General features: G+C 53.5%; 2 protein-coding genes across 2 annotated transcripts; both read right to left on the bottom strand.

Moving 5' to 3' along the window:
• Positions 1-3,643: 3,643 nt before the first annotated feature.
• GDAP1L1 (ganglioside induced differentiation associated protein 1 like 1) lies at positions 3,644-12,345 on the bottom strand. The gene is made up of 6 exons (XM_026042048.1): positions 12,166-12,345; positions 9,974-10,166; positions 8,533-8,706; positions 6,553-6,650; positions 6,337-6,451; positions 3,644-5,040 (listed from the first exon to the last, which is right to left on the bottom strand). Exons 1-6 carry the CDS (start codon positions 12,343-12,345, stop codon positions 4,697-4,699), a joined length of 1,104 nt encoding a protein of 367 aa, XP_025897833.1. The 3' UTR covers positions 3,644-4,696.
• Positions 12,346-15,663: 3,318 nt separating this feature from the next.
• Positions 15,664-20,364, bottom strand: LOC112949611 (oxidative stress-responsive serine-rich protein 1-like). The gene is made up of 3 exons (XM_026042049.1): positions 20,269-20,364; positions 18,561-18,671; positions 15,664-17,902 (listed from the first exon to the last, which is right to left on the bottom strand). The coding sequence occupies exons 1-3, from the start codon at positions 20,343-20,345 to the stop codon at positions 17,227-17,229; spliced, it is 864 nt and encodes a 287-aa protein (XP_025897834.1). The 5' UTR covers positions 20,346-20,364; the 3' UTR covers positions 15,664-17,226.
• Between the last annotated feature and the right edge of the window lie 631 nt (positions 20,365-20,995).

Here is a 20,995-nt window from a genome sequence, read left to right as displayed (position 1 = left end):
TTAATTGCCTGGAAAAAAACATACATTTAATTTATTGAAGGTCTGCTGTGCATGAAATCATGGAAGGAAAGCAAAGCTGATGTGACAGAGCCAAGTCGTGCACTGGAGGAGTTAGCCCTGTYGTTTTCTCAGGATATGAGAAAGAGTAGTTTCACCCAGATATTTATTAATTACAGACTATTAATATAATTAAGGGATGACATTATTGCTCTCTGCAACTACCAACCTYCTGCATTGATAATCAGGATTTGAAGGTTAAGAAATAGCTAAAACAGTGCCAGGTTTGTTTGTTTTGAAGTGTGGCCAGGAGTTCTCCTTACTGCTGTTCTGTTCCGTAGGGGCTGTGTCATGGGATGGAAAGAAATGGTATTTCACAAGCAGAAGCAGAGAGCCGGAGTTGCAGTGGAGTGACATTGCCCTGAGACGTAAGGAGTTTTGTAAACCCGCTCTGGATTTTCGTGCAGGTTGCTCAGTTCTGTGTCAAGAAGCGCCTGCAGCTCGTGCCCCCTCAAATTGGTTACGCTCTGTTCTGATTGCAAAGTAGCTTTATTTGGATAACGCCACCRGAGCTAAAGAGGATTTAGGTCATGGGGAAGCTGAAGTACTGTTAGGATACGAGTGAAGCAGGAAGCAGCAAAAGTAGGGGGATGGACAGTGTTATTTTTAAAGAGAGTTGTTTCCAAGTCATCCACTGGTCTGTGTTGTTAAGGCCTRTTTTAGCAAGACTGCCTCCGTTTTCCCTTCTTTTTCTTAGAAGGTGGGAATTTGGAGCTCTTTATCCCTTGATGCAGTGTTAACAACCCCCAGGCTCCTGACAATAGAAATATCCTGTGAACCTGCTCCTGTATCCCCAGCTGTGCTGCGGGAGTTAGGGAGTTAGTGCTGTGGGAAAAGAGAGGAAGGGGATAGAAATAAAGGGATAAGGACCAGGAGAGCTGAAAGAGGAGAAAGACAAAAGCAGAGAGCCCCATGATCTGCCGCGATCCCAAAGGGTGGGTGGAGGTTGATCCTTGTTCATAAGCCTGCTCATCCCTGAAGTGACAGGGAGAAAAATAATGTGCTCTGGTGACAGCAGCCGCTTTCTGCACGGGAGCCTTGGGCTGCAGCAAATAAAATGCGTTGCAACAAACTGGTTTATCAGAGAATACAGGTTCYGCTGTGTTTTCAGCATGGATTCATACCTTAGATTCAGTGTTGGAAGTGGCTCAGTCCGAATCTTCTGCATTTTGCTCACTGAGGTCCTGCCTTAGGAGATGATTTAAGGATGTGAAGTCAGTCACAGCTCACAAAATACGTATGCAGACGCTTTCATTTCCATTTGTCTTGCTGAGGTTCAAATTCCATTGTCTAGGAGCAATGTTCTGCAAGTGGCTTTATGATCTTGGAGGTCTTTTCCAACCATAAMAATTCCATGATTCTGTGAAGGCAAAAAGAGCTTTTCCACAGATTCCTGTAGTAAAAGCCTTGCTGAGGGCACAAGCAGGACAGACTTACCGCTCCCCTGTGCTAGTCCTCAAATGACTGTTGCTGTGGAGGTAGATCAATTGATTCTTAGCTTGTACATTGTTTACTAGTTCTTTGATTATTTAGGTTTAATCCTATATAGGTTTAAATCCCATATTATCGTTATTAAAAGGCCTTGCAGGGGCCTGAGAGATGAGTCAGCCGGTGTCAGCGCATTGTGGAAGCGGTGTGAGTGGGTTTGGTTTGCTCACGACGATGGCAGTGAGCGGCACGACGCACAGCCCAGCATTACGCGTTCCCCCAGGCCCCGTTTTGGGCTTGCAGATGGAAACTCCTTCTCGGAGGAGCTCCAGAGGGCCCGTGCTTGAGCAGCCCCTGATTTTCCACCCTCGCGTAACTGCACATGCAGCAGATGAGATGGCCCTGAGCTGCCCAACAGTCTCTAAAAACAGGAGGGTTGAAAGCTAAACGTGTTTGGATGAAGCTGTTCCCTGGTGCTAACCTGGGACTTGGTGAATGCCAGGGAAGGAGCAAGAAGTTGGCGTTTGCACTCGTTCTGATACTTCTGTGTACAGAAAGTGCCTTGGACAGCAAGCTCATCAGTGCTGCGCTGCTCCATCCGTCACTGCGGTCGCGCTCGTCCCYGCGCTCACCAGGTCTCTCACCAGTCCAGCCGCTGCCCCTCAGTAATTGCCTTTTATCGCCCTTGCAGGTTCCTTTTCCCTGGAGCAAAGCTGTGCCATCTTTTATTCCCAGGTTAGGGAAGGTGGGCTTGGAGGTGGGTAACACCGGCTGCCTCTCCTGCCTTCTCTGCATTTCTTTATGTGGCCAAAACAAAGGCTGCTTGGTGAATATTACTGGTGAGTCCCCCCAGTTTCTACTGAGATCCCCATGCGGAACGGAGCAGAGTGGCACCTGTGGCCTCCAGCACGTGAAAGGTGACRGGATGGACAAGTGCCACGTGCCCTGACCCGGCCTGCCCCGTTCCTGGCTCTAGATGTTGACTCTTTTTTGGCATCCTTGCAATATTTGCATTGTTCACAGTGTGTCCCAAAACAACAACAAGAAATTCACAGTGTTTTTGAGTTCTGATGTGCCCAGCATGTTTTAAAATTTATTCTTGCTTTTCAAAACAAAGAGACAAATGCCCATCTTGCTGGGAATCTCTCTCCTACCTCAACCTCAAGGCAAAATCCTGAGAATTACCAAAGTATTTCTTTTCGTTCCCTGGGTTTCCTGGCCTTGTAGCCCTATAAATCTTTCTTTCTACACCTGGTGTATGCACTAGCTCTTCAAAATCACCAAGGGAGGGGTGTGTAGGAAACTCAAAAGGCAAAAGAAAGGATGACAAGGAGAGCATTTCACGTCAATGTGCATTTATAGCTTTTCCTGGACATTTAGCATCAGGCCAGATGGACCATGAGTTGTTTTTTGTGTAGAAAATGTGTGTTCTTGTACCTTTCAGATTGAACAAGCTGGATAGTATTGGGGGACCTTGTTGCCCCCTTCTTCAAAATGCMCCAAAAAATCTTCCTCCTCAGTAACTGCTGCCATGAAGCAGATCTGCTTGTGGGAACCCGTGTCCGCCCCGAGCAGCCCCAGCGGGAGGTGCTCGGCCAGCGGGTGCTCCCGTGTGTGCCAGGCTCCCACGCAAGGACGTGAAGAGCCGTGCGCCTCATCCGCGCAGGTGAGCAGTGACACGCTTTCAGCTACCCAAGCACGGCGTAAATCGACACGTCTTGCCTTTGTCCAAGCCCTGTGTGCTCCTCCCATGTAATTGCTGCTGGCTGCTCGCAACGGCACGACTGCCAGCTTGGGTCGAGCACCAAAGCTCCTGAGAAACCTGGCAGCTCTCAAGTGCAGGAGGAGCTTATTTTGAGTCAGAAACAGTGCAATTCCTGCCATGCTTGGCCTAAGCTACCCCACCAGGAGAGAGYTTCTTAGGAAGCCCTTGGAGGCCTCTGGAAATCAGCTGCAGAATGTCCTAGCCATGCCATGGAAGGGGAATGTGTACAGCATCCAGGTGAGTTTTATACCAGTATAAACCAGTATGATAAACAGCACAAACTACCTCTGTATTGCTCTGCACACAGGCATGCTTTGAAATAAGAATTAAAGGATGTTGAACACATTTAGAAATGTAAAGCAGTTACTCCTCCCATATGGTTTATTGAGGATCTCAGTTTTCAAAGCATGAGTAGCAGTGAGGCCCGTTATTTTTATCCAACATGCAAAAGGCACAAGAAAGTGATAAACGTGATTCTGTGCAAAGTGTCTCTAAGAAAACACACAGCGAGGGAATGGCAGAAAAGAGCCTCCAAAGAGAGGGAATGCCAAAGTGTCTTCAGGAAGGTGCTGAAAAGTTCTGAAAACGGTTGTATTTTTTCAGAGTCCTAAGTTGCTCGGTCGGTGAAAGATGCTTTGCAAATCCATGAAAGGAAACTCAAAGCAAAGAGCCATAAGGCTAAAACAAATAATGGTGATAATCCTCTTCGTGTGGCAGAATTCAGGATGGAAGTCAGAATGAATTATCTCAGGAGAAAAGAAGGTGCAGGGTTTAGCTACAGACAGACATTGAATCTTAAATAAAAAACAAAATCACGCCACAACCAGATGTAGAAAGTAGATACATTCTAAGAGCGGCTCAATAAAAAACCTTTCTTTAGTGGAAATAATAGAAAAATGGTTAATTAAAGAACATTAATCCACCTTGACTGTGACCAGCTACTGCACCCTGTCCCCACYGGCTGCGTCTTCCCGCTCCCAAGAGAGGCCTCCGAGCACAGCAATAAAGCGGCTTTTAAAGGAGAAAATCCTCCCTMCTCCCAGGTGTGAAACGGGGCTGGGGACCGATTCAAAAACATAAACCTAGAGGCCTGAGGATCCAGATCCAACTGCTTAGCGTGGGTGTTGGGAGACTTCCCGGCGTTCCTGCCTTTCCCACTGGAGCCGCCTGCTTCCCGGTGGGCAGGGCGAGCCCTGCGGCCCCCGAGCACTGCGCACCCCTCTCGAGAGCTCAACACTTAAACCTAAAGAAGGCATTTACAGGTCAACACGATTGTTGTTGTTGTCTTATTTCCTTGCAGTATACGTTTCTACTTCTAGACTATGGAATGTTACATTAAACAATATAATTATTCATACCTTGCTTCAAATTTCATTACAGTTACTGCGGCTTCATCATAATTTCACACAGCACAGAGACACCAAACTAAACACCAAGCAGCCAGCATTAGATGTATTTTTTCTTTAAATACCAATAAGCAAAATAGCCCATTCCCCCCAGAGATCCCATAAGGAAGGAGGCTCCAAAGAAGGAAGGAGGTTTCCGCTTGACCAGCCTGAAGGCGTTGGGCACCACTGCTGAGAGGAGCGTGGTGTGAATATCTCCCAGGACTTTCCTGAAGGCAAAGCGTTTTTGTATCCTGTCAAAGAAGGACTGTAGGTTGGGTCTGCTGCCGTCTTCCCAGTATTTCTTAGAGAGTCCGAGAAACTTGAGGCGATGCAGGGTGGCTCCCAGCAAGACGTCGGCCAAGGTAAAGACGCATCCGCAGAGCCAGAGTTCGCACTTCTGCCCTGGAGAAAGAAGGCATGGAATAGACAGGGTGAGAACAAGCCCTTGGATGGATCCTAAAAGATCCATGGAAGATCCATCTCTAAAAGATCCATGGAAGTGAAGGAGTTTGGATCAGACCTGAGGTGTTTTCCCATAGCTCTTGTGTATCCCGAGAAATCAGAGCCCCTGTACTAAGCTATGGATGAAGGATGTGCACAAGGCTGGAAGCATGAGGTGATCCTGGATAACCCACAAGGATACAAGCCCTCTCTGCAGGATAGGGATATCTGCAGGGTGACCACGCAGCAAGAGCAGCCGGACCAGTCGGCGCCGCGGCCGCGCTCGGGTCCCGGCGCTCACAGGCTCTGCCCCGCGCTGTCAGCAAGTCCGTCCTTGCCTCCTGACTCCCTCGGAAACCTCCTGGGAACCAGGAGCATGGGAGCTTTCCTGAATTTTGCAGGCAGTCGCAGATGTGTGGGCTGCATCGAGGCCCGTCCTTTCCTCTCAGGGCCTGTGGCTCCTGGGAGACGCATAGACCCGGGGACCAAAGCCCTGCTTGATGGGCTCTGCAGCAGCCTCGCTGGCAGGTCTCACCTCCCTGGCTTGCCAGGAGGTCCCTGGAAAAGAGATAATGGCTTCTGCTGAAGAAGGCTCTGCTGCAGTGACCACTTGTGCTCTGTCCCGGTGCTCGGGGAGGAAGAGCATCCGTCCTTGGCTGCTTGGGGGCATGAGGAGCTTTAGGAGCATCACGTTAACGCGTCCTATTTTAGGGACATGAGAGATCCTCGGGGAGCAGAGCAGGGCAGGAGGAGAGTGCACAGAGCTGGCCCAGCCTGGCCGCAGGTCCTGCCTCTTTCCCAGAGCACCAGGGAAGGAGCTGGATCCCGGAGCCTGGAAAGCCCTGGSAGGGGCGGCCTGGGAGCACCCCGGCGCGGGGCKGCCTGCTGGGGAGGCCAGAGCCCCRCGGTTACCCTTCATTACCCGACCTCGTGTGCACCACCTTGGCAGCCAGCCCCAGCCTGCGGCTGAGCCCAAGTGCGCGTAGCACCCGGGCCTAATTAGTCAGGAGACGTTTTCGGTGCCTAATGAATTGCTAGGACGATGCCGCCAGAGCCTCCYGGGAGCTCCAGGAGCTGGAGGGTGGCCAGGGTTGGAGGTAAAGAAATCAGAGCAGCAGCAGGCTGGGTGAGATGGGTGCCCCTGCAGGCAGGGCCTGGGGGGCTCCAGCCCGTTCCATCTACTCACTAATGGCAAGATCACGACTGCACCAGCTAGGGTGTCCTCTAACACYGTCCCGGTGCTGCCCCTCGGCCTACCTTGGTACTCAAGTTTCCTCTTCTCCAGCTCAGCCTCAATCTGGTCTAGCACCATGGCCAGGTCTCCAAGGATTTTCTTCAAGTAGTTGACGTTGTCGTGCTCCAGGATCTTGGCCTGGGGAGAGCAGTGGGTCAGGCTGCATGCGCGGGTGCCCGGGGCTGCACTGAAGGGATCCCCCCACCACCGAGAGCCGTGCGTTGCCGGGACCAACTCACCATGAGCTTCTTCTGCTTGGAGAGGTAGGGCTCCGTCAGCTGGGGCTCGTCCTCATGGTCCAGCTTCATGAGCTCCGTGCTGGCATTGGCCAAATGTCCTACGGGCAGATGGAGAAGGGGCTGGGGCGACTGCTTCTGCCTCCCGAGGAGATGGAGGCTGCGGGGGCAGAGATGAGGCCAACTTTGTGCTGCTGGAGGTCAAGCAGCACCAGGGGCTGGTGACAAGCAGCCAGGGACCTCAAAAGGGCCAAACTTCCAACTTGTCCCTGCAGCAAGGGCCAGAGCATTGCTAACGCTGCGGCCAGCAGCTGCAAAGCGCAGTGAAATTATCCCCAAGCAGCGTAAGGTGGTGGGATTGGGAAGCTGTGGGTCTCCCCTGCGAGCCTAGCTGAGAGGGGCCGGCCAGTGCAGCCCCGCTTGGGAAGGAGAGGGTTTTGTGCTGATCACTTTGCTCAAGCTGGGTTGTCACCAGCCTCCTACGAGGCCARGCTCAGCCTTATGGGCTCCAGAGGGATTTCCCTTCTTTGTTTCCTCCTCTGGATCGCTGGCAGTGCTGCCAGCAGGGCTTTCACGYTCCCTTCTCCTCAGGAGCTTTGCTCTCCCGCCTCCAGGTGCCTGCAGCTTCCTCCCCAGCAGATCAATCCCGGGGCTGAGCTCTCCTCATGGGCCACCCCATGCATCCATGTGTGCATGGGCTGTCCTTGTGGGCACAGGGCTGAGCACGGGGTTTATTCCTTACAAAAGTTGCCTCCGACATCTTGCAGCCCCTCTGCAGCAAGGCGCAAAGAGAGACATCCGCACTCCCTGCATCAGGAGGATGCGCTGGGTTCTCTGCGCCCTGGAGCTAGCAGCGAGGGAGAGGAGTAGATGGAAGGGTAAGCGCAGGATGCAGAGGAACACCTTAGGGGTGACCTAAATTAYCCGCCCTGGGCTGACCTCTCCTCCAGGCACCATCTGTCCTTCTCCTCTCGCTCCCTGGAGGAAACAAGGGACAAGGCCTGGCCCTGGCGCGCGAGCGATCCTCGTGCCGGGGCCCCCAGCACTGCAGCCAAACCCCACGGGACTCCCCCCATTGCCACCGGAGCGCCTCAGCACCCGCCGGGAAACGCGCCCGCCRTTGCCCCCGAGCTGCTCGCCCAGCGGCTGGCACGGGATGCCGCGCGCGGAGCACGAGTCCTTCCTTGCGGCGGGCTGGGAAAGCAGCCAYGACGCAGGGAGGCTCGGGGATATTTTTAAGCATCTTGGCAGGGCTCAGAGGTAGTGAAGGGATGAGGCTGCAGCGCCACAGGATGCGAGGCCGCGGCTCTGTCACAAGTGGCCAGGATCAGGGGGTCCATCTGCCCACAGGACCACTGCCCTGGTCCCTGCCCGAAGTCCAGGTCCCACTCGCCAACACGTCAGTGTTCGTGAAGGGAGAGAAGCAGGAGCTGGGAGACGCGGCCACCTCCACGTCTCTTCCCGGAGAGGCGCCCGCCCCAGCGCAGTCCTTGCAGCTGGGTTATATTAAGCATCGTCAATGTTTCATGAGCGCTTGAAGGTCGGGGACACAACCTCGTGCAGATGCATCCCGAATCTGCAATTCAATCCCTCTGTGGGCTCCCGCCTCTGCCCTTTGAAGCTATTGATGAGAAGAGGGAGGCAGCTGGCCCGGGGTTAGGGTGGGTGCCTGGGACGGAGCTGGGTGACGGACAAACAGACGTGGCAGTGAGGGGCGAGCGGCTGTGCCGGGAGCGGGAAAGAGAGCGTGAACCTGAGACACGTGGGGCTGGGCAGCTTGCCAGGACCCTGCAGCCCCCCAGGAGCTTTGCCACTTCCCAGCTCCCTCTGCTTGGGAAAGGGGAGGCCACAGGGAATGGGATGGCGTGGAGGGCAGGATGGCCACGGGCTGCACTGGCATTGGGGCACCAGGTCCACCTTGCTCCGCTCGTGCAGGGCCGGGTGCCGCCGGCTCTAGGCAGCCCTGCCGGAGAGGCGACTTACTGCGGATCTCAGCGGTCGCGTACTTTGGGATCATGGAGTCGGTGGTGAGCTCGGGGTGCAGGATGCAGCCGTGCGTGTAGGCGTCCATGGGCAGCGAGTCCAGCAGCTCCCGGTACTGCAGCACGCGGGAGTGCAGCAGGCTCCCTGGCTCCGGGATCAGCTGGGTGACRTTCTCTGGAATGCCGAGCGGGAAAGGTGTGAGCGGGAAGTTGTTTGTGGTGCCCAGACCCCAGCTCCACCCGTCAGCCCCGTGCACAGACGCAGCCCAGTCACCTCTGCAGGCTCCGAATTTGCACCGTTTGGTTTCACATCCTGCAGAAGGAAACAAAATATTCCCTTTCTGCAGGGAAGAASAGAAATTAGAGGTAGGGACCACCTGGGTCAGGTGCCTGTTACATTAGTAGGAATGAGTTAACTAATTTCCATGGGTTTTCTGGAAAATCCCATTCTGAATGGATAAGCTGGGAGCAAAGTGAAGAACAGTGCACATCTTTCCTGAAGTCTCATCCGTGGCCATGCTGCTGCCCAGACGTCCTCAGCTGCTGGGGTTTATTTATCTTATGCAGACGGCAGTTCATGTCACACATGTTTTAGTGTTCCCACAACCCAAAATACACAGCAGCTGCCACCAGAATAAAGGAAATGTTGCTCTTGTCTCCCCCAGGAATATCAGGATCATTTTTATGGGATCATAAACGTTTATGGCTTTTGCAGAGAGCTGTTAACAGGCAGTGAGTAAATTCACCACTGGGACTTGGTGAACTAGGTTGTCCGCACGCTGCCCGCAGAGCAGAGCTCAACGCGGGCCGGGTCCCTGCTCCGAGGCCAAGGGCAGTCCCTGGACAACGTGTCCTGAATGAAGGGTCCAGCCGGGGAGCAGGGCAGTGCAGGATGGAGGGACAACGTGGGATGGATGGACAACACAGGCACCTGCTTGCTGTGTTGTCTACCCTTCCATGGTGTCTACTCTTCCATGGTGTCTACGCTTCCATGGTGTAGATGCAGAGTTGTGGATGTTCAGGTGGTTGTTATGTGATCACGAAGCTCTGGGAGGCTCAGGGGGACCGGTTCTGTCCCTGAGCTAAATGGGACGACAGCACTGCTGATCTCCGTGTGTGCATTGGACTCAGGTGGTTCTGACCAGCCCTACTGTCACCTCCGTAGAGGTGGAGGTGACAGAAGGGATTTTCCACCTGAGAGAAGCGACCAGCTGAATACACCTGAATAGTCACCAAGGTGGTACCTGGTCCACAGGTGGCTCCTGGGGACATTTTGGAGGTTGTCTGCCCTCTTTTTCCACCTATTCCCTGCCCAGGCTCTCCTGGAAGAGCTGTGGAAATCCAGCCCTCCCAGAGCTGCATTTGGTAAACAGCATCTTTGGATAAGGCCTCAGAGCCCCCCAGGCCCAGCAGGACGGCACATCTCCATCCACAGCTCTTACCTCCTGTGAAGTTCTTCTCCATGTAGTCGATGATCTGGTTGTAGTCACTGATGATGTTATCCCTGTGGATGACCACGGGCACCTCCTCGCCGAGGTTGAGCCGCATGAACCAGGGCTCCTTGTGCTCCAGGAGGGGCATGCTGACATCGCGCTCCTCGCAGGGCAGCCCCTTCTCCGCGATCACCAGCCGCACCTGAAGGCAGGGCAGAAGCAGCTCAGGTCTCCCACGGGCCCCCGAGCAGGGACACCCTGCTGCCAGTGCTGGCTGTCCCACCACAAGGAGGGGAATTCTGTTCCGTGCCACGTTGGCACCAGGATCTGTCACCTCAATGCTGCCAAGGCATCTGCAGATGCAAATGTGCATCTTGCAGATGTGCAAAGGACCTTGGTGGTCACAACCCGCCTGGGCAGACACGAGGTTGGAGCGTTTTCACCCCCGGAATGACCCCATTCTGGCAGGATCCCGGCTCCGTCATGCAGAGGGGACAGGTCACAGTCCTGGCAGCTGCAGCTGAGCCATGCGAGCTCAGTGTCAGTGTGATGTGTCCTGCTGCCACCAACGACTCAGCGGAGGGGACGGAGGAGCTTGAGCCCCAGGGACCTCCCGCCAGGGCTGAACGTGGCCACCCATGAGCCCTGTGGGGCTGGGGGGATCAGTGGTGCTCCCGCGGGACCCACCTGTGTGCTGGCACCACCAGCACAGCACAGGTGAGAGCCGAGGAGGAGGAGGAGGAGGAGGAGGAGGCAGAAAAGGGGCAGGAGGAGGCAGCACTTCCCCTTGCACCAGTGGGTGCTGTGGCCTGCAGGAGGAGGTGGCCGCAGCAGTGCAGGTAGGTGCCACTTGTGGGGTGGTCTCTGCGGCTTTGCTGGGCTGATAGGAGCAGGGAGAAAGTTCTGCTTGATGGGGCCTCCAAGCAGGTGCTGGGCCCTCGGACCGCTGTGTGGGGAGYGCTGCCAGGTGCTTCTTCCTCCCTCTCTCTTCCTCCTCCTCCTCCCTGGTGCCACAGGGCTGAGCAGCCGCTGCAGGACCAGCCCCGCTCTGCCCAYTGGCCCCGCGCTCAAGAATCTCCTTTTAGACACCCGCTTTTTAACAAAAACTGTCCATTATGCACTAAGTATGTCAAACTAGCAAAAATAAATAAATAAAATAAATCCCTGCAGGGACATCAGGCAGCCACTTCTTACAGAGCCACTGGAAGAAAGGAGCAGCRCTTGCTTTCTTCTAGCTGGGAGCAGCTAAAAATCATACTAAACAAATATAAGCATTTCTCAAAGTACTTCCAATTTCCTGTGGAATTAGCTATTAATTATTTACAGCCCCAACTAATTAATTATTTTTCCTAAAGCGAGACAAGTAATAGCCGGGTTTCCTCATTTGCACCTTGCTCCTGGTGTTTCTGCCCCTCTGGCARCCAGGCCCAGGGCCCATCCTGCTGCCCAGCCCCGTGGCCGGTCCGGGTCCCCCTCCGTGGGGAGGCAGCGGATGGAGGCCTGGTCCTCGGTGGCCTTGCCGGGAGCTGAGGATGCTGCTCCTCGTCCCCTGCACCGTGCCAGCCGCTCCTTGCTCCTCGGGCGTGTGCTGCGCTAGGGTGTTTTCTTTAAAAACCCCAAAGTGAGGGTAAAATCACCCCGGTGGAGGCTCTTTGCTTGCGGGTGACCCCCCGGGCGGTGCTTGGTGAGGGGTCCTGCCTGGTGGCACCCACAGCCTCTTTGTGYGCCTTGGTGGGCGCTCGCAGGGCCCTTCTCGGGCGGGGTGAAGCTTCGTGCCCCCTCAATACCCCCCGACACCCCGTCCTCCCGGTGTACGCGAGGGTGACAGGGCTGTTCGGGGCTGCCGGAGGGAGGTCTCCGCTTTGTGAAGCGGCCCCCGCGCTGCAGAAGGAGCCTGGGAAAGGCGGCGTCCCCCCCGGCGCTGCCGCCGCCCGAGGGGTCTCCCGGCGCTGCTGCGGCACCAGGCAGGTCCCCCCGGCGCCGAGCTGCCTCCCGGCCCGCGCGGGTCCCCATGGCCCCGCTCCATCCTTTGTGTGCAGCTGCCCCCTCCTCTCCCCCGCCGTGCCCTCCCGGCAGCTCCTGACGGGATGCGGGGATGCAGGTACAAAGGACCTCTTGTGTATCCGTCCTTCCCGCAAGCAGGGCCCTGCTCCGGCGACATGCCCGGGATGCTCCGGCGGGAAGCAGCCGAGCGCCGTTACCTTCTGCGAGCTGAAGGACTGCGTCCAGTGGTACAGGACGAGCCTGTCCGGGGGGCCGAGCGCGGGGTCGGCCGCCTCATGGCTCTCGTCGGCCTCTCTGGCACGGGCCGCATCGCTGTCCAGCGCCGAGATGGGCCACCAGCTGCAGTTGGTGGCGGCAACGTTGTTGGGAGCCGCCATGGCGGGCGGCGAGCGGGGCGCGCGCTCGCTCCCGCACGGCCCCGCGTCACGCGGCGCGTGGCGGCCACCGGGCTCCCATGGAAACGGCCCCGCGCCCGGCGCCCGCCCGGCTGCCGCCGCTCCCGCCCCGTGTCCCGAAGGGCGCTGCAGCAGCCGTGGAGGCGCCCGGACTGCCGGCAGGCCCCGGCTTGCAGCCGCCGGCAGGGTGTCCTTGTGCAGAGCCMGGCTTTGTCTGAGCGGGGCTTAATGCTGTGTGGCGCGGCTGGGCTGAGCCCGGGAGGCCAGGATGGGCGCTGGAGCCCTGGGGAGCAGGGCAGCCTGTGGCAGCCGGCAGGGCCGTGCGCTGAAACAGGCACCGGCTGCTGGAGCGGTCAGGGTGCCCRGGGGTCTGTCCTGGTCCGTGGTGGCTCTTTGGGTGCCCGAGGCTCTGGGAGCCTTTCCCCTTGGGGACTGCACTGCTCCTCGCCTAAGGGCGCCTGGAAAGGACGGGATGGGGGCATCTGCCTGGCCCCCACCAACACAGCGGGAGGAGCAGTTTTCCAGGACAGGGAGCTGGGAATGAGCGAGGCTCTGCCCTCGGTGTCGTGTCACCGGGCTCACCGTGGCGGCAGTGTGTTTGTGGAGGGGCGTGAGGCTGGGCAGCGCTGTCCTTTGCTTCTGCCCGGATTCCCACCTGTGCTGGCCTGGGGGACACGACCCACGTAACGGCAAAGGCTCTTGCCCTAGAGCCTGCCCAGAGAAGAGCCAGGCTCAGGGCTCCGCTTTGGGGCACCTGCCACCACCGCAGCCTCTGAGCAGCTCGGGCTTCAGCTGGAGACCCAGATCCAGCCTTTCCCACCACGGAAATATCCCAGGCGAGCGCCCATTCCTGGGCGAGCATCTTCCCTTGGCTCTATCCCTGGAAAAGGCACTGTTACCCAGGGCCAGCGCTTTGAGTTTGGGCACAAAAAGGAAGCGCTGGGGATAAGCAGAGCGCGTTGCCTCCCGCGCAGCGCTGTCCAGAACGCTCCATCTAGCGGCAGGCGCTGGGCTGGATTCGTGCTGCGCAGTTGGAAAAAGAGAGGCGGCAGCGGCTGCGTGTTTCTGTCTCCTGCAGGCTTCGYCGCCTCCGGAGGCACTGATTTATTTAGCGTGTAGCTGCGTTTCTGCTTACTAAGCTGAGCGAAGGCTGGCGGGCAGGATTAGTGCGGCTGCCTTTAGCTCTTCCCTGGCATTGTGCGACCTTGGGAACGTGTCCGGCCTTCCCATCTGCAATGGGGTGAGGGCTGAGGCTGCTGGGGTTTGCAAAGCCTGGGTGGAAGGCAGGAACTAGGGCACCAACCTGCCTACTTGCTGCCTGATGTGTCTTGTGTCAGATTTGGTGCAGGTTTAAGCAGTGGGTGGAGAGAAGTCCTGGAATTGACTTTTTCCAGGCACAGAAACGTGTCCCATTTTTAGCACAGCAGGCGGCAAGGAGGCTTCAGTGGTTGGATTCAGCGCCGTTGCTTTTCCTGAGTTGCCTGAGTCAGTGGCTGCCAGTGTGAGGCTTAGACAGGTCTCAGCTGAGCTTGTGTAAGGAGAGAAACGAACTCATTGATCCAGGGTGCTCCTGTGCATCACGTCTCACTCGAGCTAAYCCTGACGCTAGATGACGAAGTAACTTGTAAAATATTGGGGGGMRGGGGGGATTCTAAAAAAAGCCCTTGGTTTTGCTGATGCAGAAAGTACAGAGCTTCCACGAGATGGAAAATACCTGCGTGCTTCAGCTGGCATCGGGCCGCCCTGGACAAGGTGTTCCCGGAGCGGCTGGTCGGGAAGCGGACAGGCCYGGGGAAGAGCTGCCGCCGGCTGCATCGACATCACACAGCTGCTATTTGAGCTGTGTGCACTGGAACGGCAACAGACAGGGATGTCGCGAGGGATTTAAAATCTGGAGCAAGGGAAAAAAAATAATATGAAGGGGAAGGGAGAACCCGGGGCTTATGACTTGTCTGGTGGTGACTAGCAGTGGGGTCTGGGGGCTCTCGGGGCAGACGTGTCGGGTTTTCCTGGGGAGTCTTTCCTGTGCACTGCAGCGGCAAGCGCAGCTCTGCTCGATTCCCTCCCCATGGTCATTACTCAGCTGTCGGCTTTAGTTCTCCCTGCTGGCACCGAAATTCCTGGGCTGGGAGAGCTCAGCCAGCGCAGCCCATGTGGGAACGTTTGAGAGGAAAATTTCCTCTCAAATTTTAGGGAAATTCTTTTGCAGATTGGCTGGGGTGGACTCCAGAGCATCTCTGCTCAGAAAAACACCCCTCGGTTTCTGCACGCAGGGACCGAACAGGCACGGGAGCTGTAACACGGGCTGCTCTGTGCCCTTCGGGGCCCAGAGCTGGTGCCCGTCGCCCAGGCTGCTTGCACTGTGCACACAGTGCCCAGGAAAGTGTTCTTGGACAGTGAAGCTTGAGCCGCCGGTCAGGCAGAAAGCAGGAGCTACTGAGTTATTGGAGGAGCTGAGGATGAGCACTAAGCTGGGGAGGCTTTAAATGAAGCCAAGGTTGAGACCTGCAGATRCAGTCAAACAGAAACTGGAAATAAGAAACTTCCAAATTCTGGTGTCTCTTCCCTYTCCCCCCATTTCCCTCTACCTTTCTCTTGTACGTACTCAAAACATCACAGAGGAACCTCTTCTCACTACTATTTCCTCCTCTTGGCTGTGTGACAGTTTGAGGTTTTGTCCTCAGCTCTGGGATTTATCTTGGACTAGTTTAACTTCCATCATATCCTAAATCCCTGTTTTCACCAGGGACACCAGGCCTGCTGTGTGCTGTGCCATGGTCACAGCTGCACAGCTGGGAACTCTTGTGCACTTGGAATGTCCAAGTTCACTACTAGTTTTGTGCAACGCCAGCTTGAAGGTTGAGACGTTTATGGTTTTGGGTTTTTTTTTTTTTGTGCTTTATTATGCTTTATTGAATAGAAGCAGCACTGCACTCCATTGCAGAAACAACAGCATCAAGGTGACCTTGAATCATCCCACACTTGCAGGGAAAGGCCTGGCTGTGCTAGTGCTCCAGCTGCAAAGGTGAGCGTTTCCCCTTCCCCTTCCCCTCGCAGGCAACCAGGGCCGGGTTTAAATCACACTCTAAAGAGATAGATCCCATCTTCAGAAGGGCATGTTCTAGGTCAACGCTCRCTGAGATGCAGGGGTAATTTTAAAGTTTAAAAGGGAGAAATGCAGCATTTAGCAACAGTACCTCAAACAGTTTGAAAGGGAGCACAGAAATAAAGCATGAACAGAAACACCCTGAAACGTCACAATTGAATGAAGGAAACAATTGAGTGTTGAAGCAGAAATGTCCTCTGAAAAACAGCAGCAGCAGAGGTAACTAGCACTAAATATTCAGGTTTAAAAGCAAAGTCCAGATTACACCAAATTTACTGAAAAAGAGGTGACAAAGTGAGGAAAGCACAACCAAATGAGAGACACTCTAGTCTGTGAGTACGTAGGACAGCACTGAGAAGGCAGGAGAAGGGAATGGGGCAGTGAAAAACTGACCAAAAATGGACAAGTCATACTACATGCTCAGTGCATGAAGTGGTAACACTCAAGAGCAAAGAAAGTTTTTGTGGTAGACTCATGCTAATTTATTTTGGATTTTCTTTTTTTTAAAAAACTTTGAATCTATACTTCTGGATTTGTAGCATAATTTTTAGRGATTATTAGAATAAAATCTGCAGAAAATAAGTGAGGATTAAATGAGGATCATCTAGAATATCTGAAACTTCCCGAGTGCAGAAAGCAAGGTCAGATGTCGACATCTGCTACTCTCTATTTTTGTAGAACTTTTTGTGACTTCCTGGCTTGCTGATCCTTGACGTTAAAAGGTAAAAGTAAAAATTGCACTATTCTGCTCATAGTTGTTAAGTGTGCATTTATAGCTGACATTGAATGCACGCTTTAATTTACAAATGCTTCTTAGGGGGTGTAAGTCAAACTATTCAAGCTTTAACGATGCTTGGTTTAGACAAACATGTATTAATTCACAACTCAGAATCCCTGTGTTTTACTGGAGTATTTTCAACCAGATGTAATTTTATAATCCTACACCACAAAGCGTGAACGATATACACTTCTTGTTTATCCCACTTCCTGCCTGTTCTGTGTATCAAACACACCTGGRTACGATCCATGTAAATGGCTTCACAATCTCAGTTTTGGAGACTGTGTGGCCCCAAGGAAGTTTTATTCTTAACTCTCTTAGCCCATTCCATTCTCCCTTAAAATACTCCATCTGTAAAGCATGTGTAACAACATATATTTTTGCTTTTATGAGCTTCGCTATCTGTAGATAAATATAATTGTGTAAGAGTGAGTTGATAAGACCATGGAAGGGTCTAAGCCCGCTCCAACATGTTCTTTATGAGGGAAAAGCCTTCACAATTTGATCCAATTGGAAGGAGGAAAAAAAAMCACCCAGACAGTGTTCAAGAAAAGGATACACATCCTATCTAAAACACTGAATGCTTTCCCATTTTTCTCCTTGGAGTAGGATGAATAAGACATATCAAGAATGAATCTTCCAAACCCTCCAAAATCTCGGAGCAAAGCTTAAAAGGCTTTTCCCAGATACAGTGAAAACAACGTACACAGCTTGAATATCCACAGCATGAACCAAAAACCAAAGGGAGTTTATTTGACCTACAGTGCTTTTGTTAAGGTATTCAGAAACTTTAGTGCATTGTTTTTAGAACTATGCTCAGAAACTATATTCCATTTTTCATTTTATTAGAAAACTAAGCTGTATGATGCAAAGAAACATCTGATCAAACACAGAGCAGTGAAAACAGCCATGGCACTGAAAGGCATTTAACCCAAGCATTTATCACAGGCTYTGATTCATGATTCTCTATTGCTTTCAGTCAAGTGTACATCATCTCTGCCATGTGAGACATTTTCTTGGGGATATATAAGTAGTATTCCATGTAGCCCGAAAGATCTTCAATAGTCACATCATCCACAAAGGCTCGAGCTTGCTCCGAACAAGACCGAGGAGAACCTGATGAGGCCATTCCACAGGAGGATCTGTTTGGAAGAGCCTGCGGATGGATTCCTAGGACTGCTTTCTCGCACTCCGACAGGACGCTCCGTAAGCCAGAGAAAGAGTACACCTCCATGGCTCGCCACTGCTGGCACCGGCACTTCTTGTCCGTACAAGGGCACTGCTGGCCATTGCTAAGCATGGAGAAGGACTGGAAATCTGAAGCCTGGCTAGAATCCAGGCTGGTTTCAAAGGATGAAGACAGAGCAGGGTGATTCTTCCTTGAATTCTCCAGTGGCTCTTCAGCTGTGGAAGCTTCYGAAGGTTCAGTTCTGGTTCTTCTGTCCTTACTGGCCTCAAAGTGAGACTCGCAGCCGTCCTTTGTACCGTGTTCTGAAGTGACGTTACCCTTCGATGTGTCTGCCTGGGTTTTGTGTTTCAGCTGGCTGTCGGCTTTCATGCTGCAATATGTGAACTTGGGAGGGTGCAGGACAGGAGACTTGGAGCGTCGGCGACGGGGGACTCGCGCCGACCCTCTCGAAGGTTTTCTCACACACCTGTTGGGTTGTAACAGGCCAACAAGGAGGTAATTCAAAAACCTAAGCCACAACTCAACAGCTTCTGAAACACGGCTAAAAATGTTTCAGAAGATTTTGCTGCTTACAAAATGGGATGATGGGTCACCTAAAATCTCTGACAGGAATAGCAGAGGAGTCAGAAGAAATCTTCCCCCAACAGGGAAGGTGTGTTCTAGTACCTCTATTTTAAAGATATTTATTTCCCTCAAGTCCTCTGGGTTAAGGAAATGTTTTTTTGTTGGAGGTGCTCTGGTTTTGCCACTGTTACCACAAACTGAACTGCAGTGCAGAACCTGCATATGACTTAAGAGCTGCTGGCAGAACTGCACTGAATATCCAGGTTCTTCAAAACAGAAATTAAAAAGGAAGTAGAAAAAGAGATGCAACAGTACAAAAACTGAAGAGAAGGATCTCTGGGGCAATTACTAGAAAAGAAAGCTTTAGGCACACTAAAAGAGGCAATATTGTCAAAATCTTTGCTGAAAGCCTCTTAAAAATCACAGAATCAAATGGTTATGCTAAAGCTTTGCAATAGAGTCATTTCACTGACAACAATTTTCATTAGAAAATGTGAATGTCTCAACCAAAACAGGAATGGGTGCACAGTGCAGTTAATGAAGCTAATGATGTGTGTTACCCATGCCAAGCTTCTTTGGGGCAGGCAGCCTGTTGTTTGGCTCCCTCCACAACTGCTCTTGTCGGGGTTCTCAGAATCGTCCCGTCACCCACAGAGAGAGCTGCAACAGATCTGGGGAGAGAGGAAAATGCCACATTATGATACTGCTTCAGCCCATGGTTTCTAAGGTCTAGACCGAGCCTCCAAGTTTCAGATWTTTATCTAGGACATTTACATTTTCTGCCTTGATTTCCTCTTAGTGGTTAGTAACAGGATCCTACAGTGATTTATCTAACCTCTCTTTTTATTGACCTCTGCTAAGTGTCTGAAGACAGGTGGCATGAAACAAAGCCAAGCGGTCCAGCAGCTGATGTCATGCTCTATTTGTACCAGGAGGTTGCATTAAAGGAATGTAAACTCATGTTCCAATTGTTCCTGCCAGACAGTAATTGTTAAAACTTGGACTCCTGCTTCATTTCAAATGCAAAGTCAGGAACACGCAATAGCAGGCTGAAGAGTCAGGGCAGGAGTGGGTGAGGTACCACAGTGGAAAAGGAAAGATTATTAATTTATTTCTTATTGCATTTCCCAAGGGGAACAGGAATGAAAAACAATCTATTTCATGACTTCGAGAGTCAGACAACAAACATAAATGCCTTGCCACAGTGCTCTGTACCTAGCTCTGTAAGCAAGTGCAAGCAATTACTAAGATATTTAACAAGCTACCAGCACAGAAACCTGTATTTATGCTGGCCATGTGTGTGAATTAGAGCATGAGAAAAGAAATCCTTAGATATGAGACTGAGATACAAGCAGATGAGTCCAGGTACTCTGTCCCAAGTTGGCTTTGAYGGATTATTCATGAGGGTTTAGCTGCTCAAACCACAAGCCTGCCAAGCACAGGTCTTTGTATACTTAAATATCACAGGAGTGAACCTAACTTCACAGGATCTGTCATTGGTAGTAYGTGAAAAGGGATATGCTTTATAAAAGGGTTTTTTCTTGCTTCTCTGATCTAGAGAACAGCTTCTAGCTGTTTTTTTTTCCCTACTTGTCAAAAGGCCTACTCAGATAGTAGTAATACAAAAAAAAAACATTTGAATGAGTGGAGGAGCTTCAGCTCAAAACACTCAGGTATAAAGAAATGAGTTCATATGGTAAAATACAGTTTCCATGGATTCAAAGGGTTTCCCCTGCATCTGGGAATYCCTAAAAACTTTCCTTTCATATGCAACCAGGTGAACCATCTCAGCGCTGTGAGACTGTGTGATTCTATTAGCCCATACTTTAAAYGAGTAGGCTCATACTATATATTATCACTCTACCCAGCGTGCTCCGGAGTATGTTTTAGTGCAACAAGCTCTGCAAACATTTTACTCCGTGACATTGCCAGTGTTCACATCACTTCCAAGCAGGGGGGCCTCTCTCGAGCAGTACGGAGGAGCAGATGGAGGGTGCTGCACATCAGACGCTCTGGCAGCGGGTTCTCCTGGGCGACAGCGCAGCTGAAGGCACCAGCACTTGTTCGAAATGCAGAAGCAACTTGTGTATCGCGCAGGATTGACACTAAACCTGAATCAGTTAATCGAATGGCGCTTTGCCTATAGGGCTGCAGTGACCGTCCACTTGATCTGCGTGTCCTGTGAGAGCTGTCACGCCAGCTGTACTGGTGAGAACACAGACAACCCCAAATATCCCACTTAATTTAACAGCCCCCGCCGCTCCTTACCCGGCCGCGTCCACTCGGAGCTTCTTGAAGGCCGTTTGCAGGCTCTCCTCCTCTTCCTCCGCGGCTCGCAGGTCCATGGATGGGCCGCGCGCGGCTCCGGGGCCGGGCCATGCGGCGCCTACCGCCACGTCCCGCCGCTCTTCACCGCCAGCTCCGTGCTCCTCTTTWGGCTTTGCCAAGAAAACCCATCAGTCTCCCGTGGGTTAAAGGCGGTCCCCGCGCGCCCACGCGGACGTATAGATTGTATACGTATGTGTACCGCGCGTTCTCCCGCCGCCCCCGCGCTCAGCCAATCAGCGCGCAGCCCCGCACGCGCCGCCCCGACCGTTTAACGGCTCTCCCCGCACGGCGGGAGGGGGCGCGGCGCGGCGCGAGCCCCCCCCGCCCCCTCCTCACTCCCCCGCCCCCCTCCCCGGCTGCGTCACTCACCGGCGGTCCCGGCCGCGCTCCGGGCGGGAGAGCGGGGCGAGCACAACAACAGGAAGTGACGTCAGCGGCGGATGCGCCGCGCTCAAAGGCGCGTGCGCGCGCCCCGCCCCTCCCGGCCTGCTTCCCCCGTTGCGCGGAGAGGGGCGGGTCCCGCCTCCTCCTCCCCCGCGCGCGGCCCCGCGCGGCCGCCGTCGCTTCCTGCGGGGCGGGAGTTTCCCATCCGGGTGACTCGGCGCGGCGGAGGCGGCAGCGGGGCCCGCTGGGGCCGGGCGGAGCGCAGCGCAGCGCGGTGGGTGCG

Source organism: Nothoprocta perdicaria, unplaced genomic scaffold, assembly GCF_003342845.1.
Source record: "Nothoprocta perdicaria isolate Ctin4 unplaced genomic scaffold, notPer1 scaffold_3, whole genome shotgun sequence".
Taxonomy (NCBI): Eukaryota; Metazoa; Chordata; class Aves; order Tinamiformes; family Tinamidae; genus Nothoprocta; species Nothoprocta perdicaria.
This window is presented reverse-complemented; position numbering and strand designations above follow the sequence as displayed.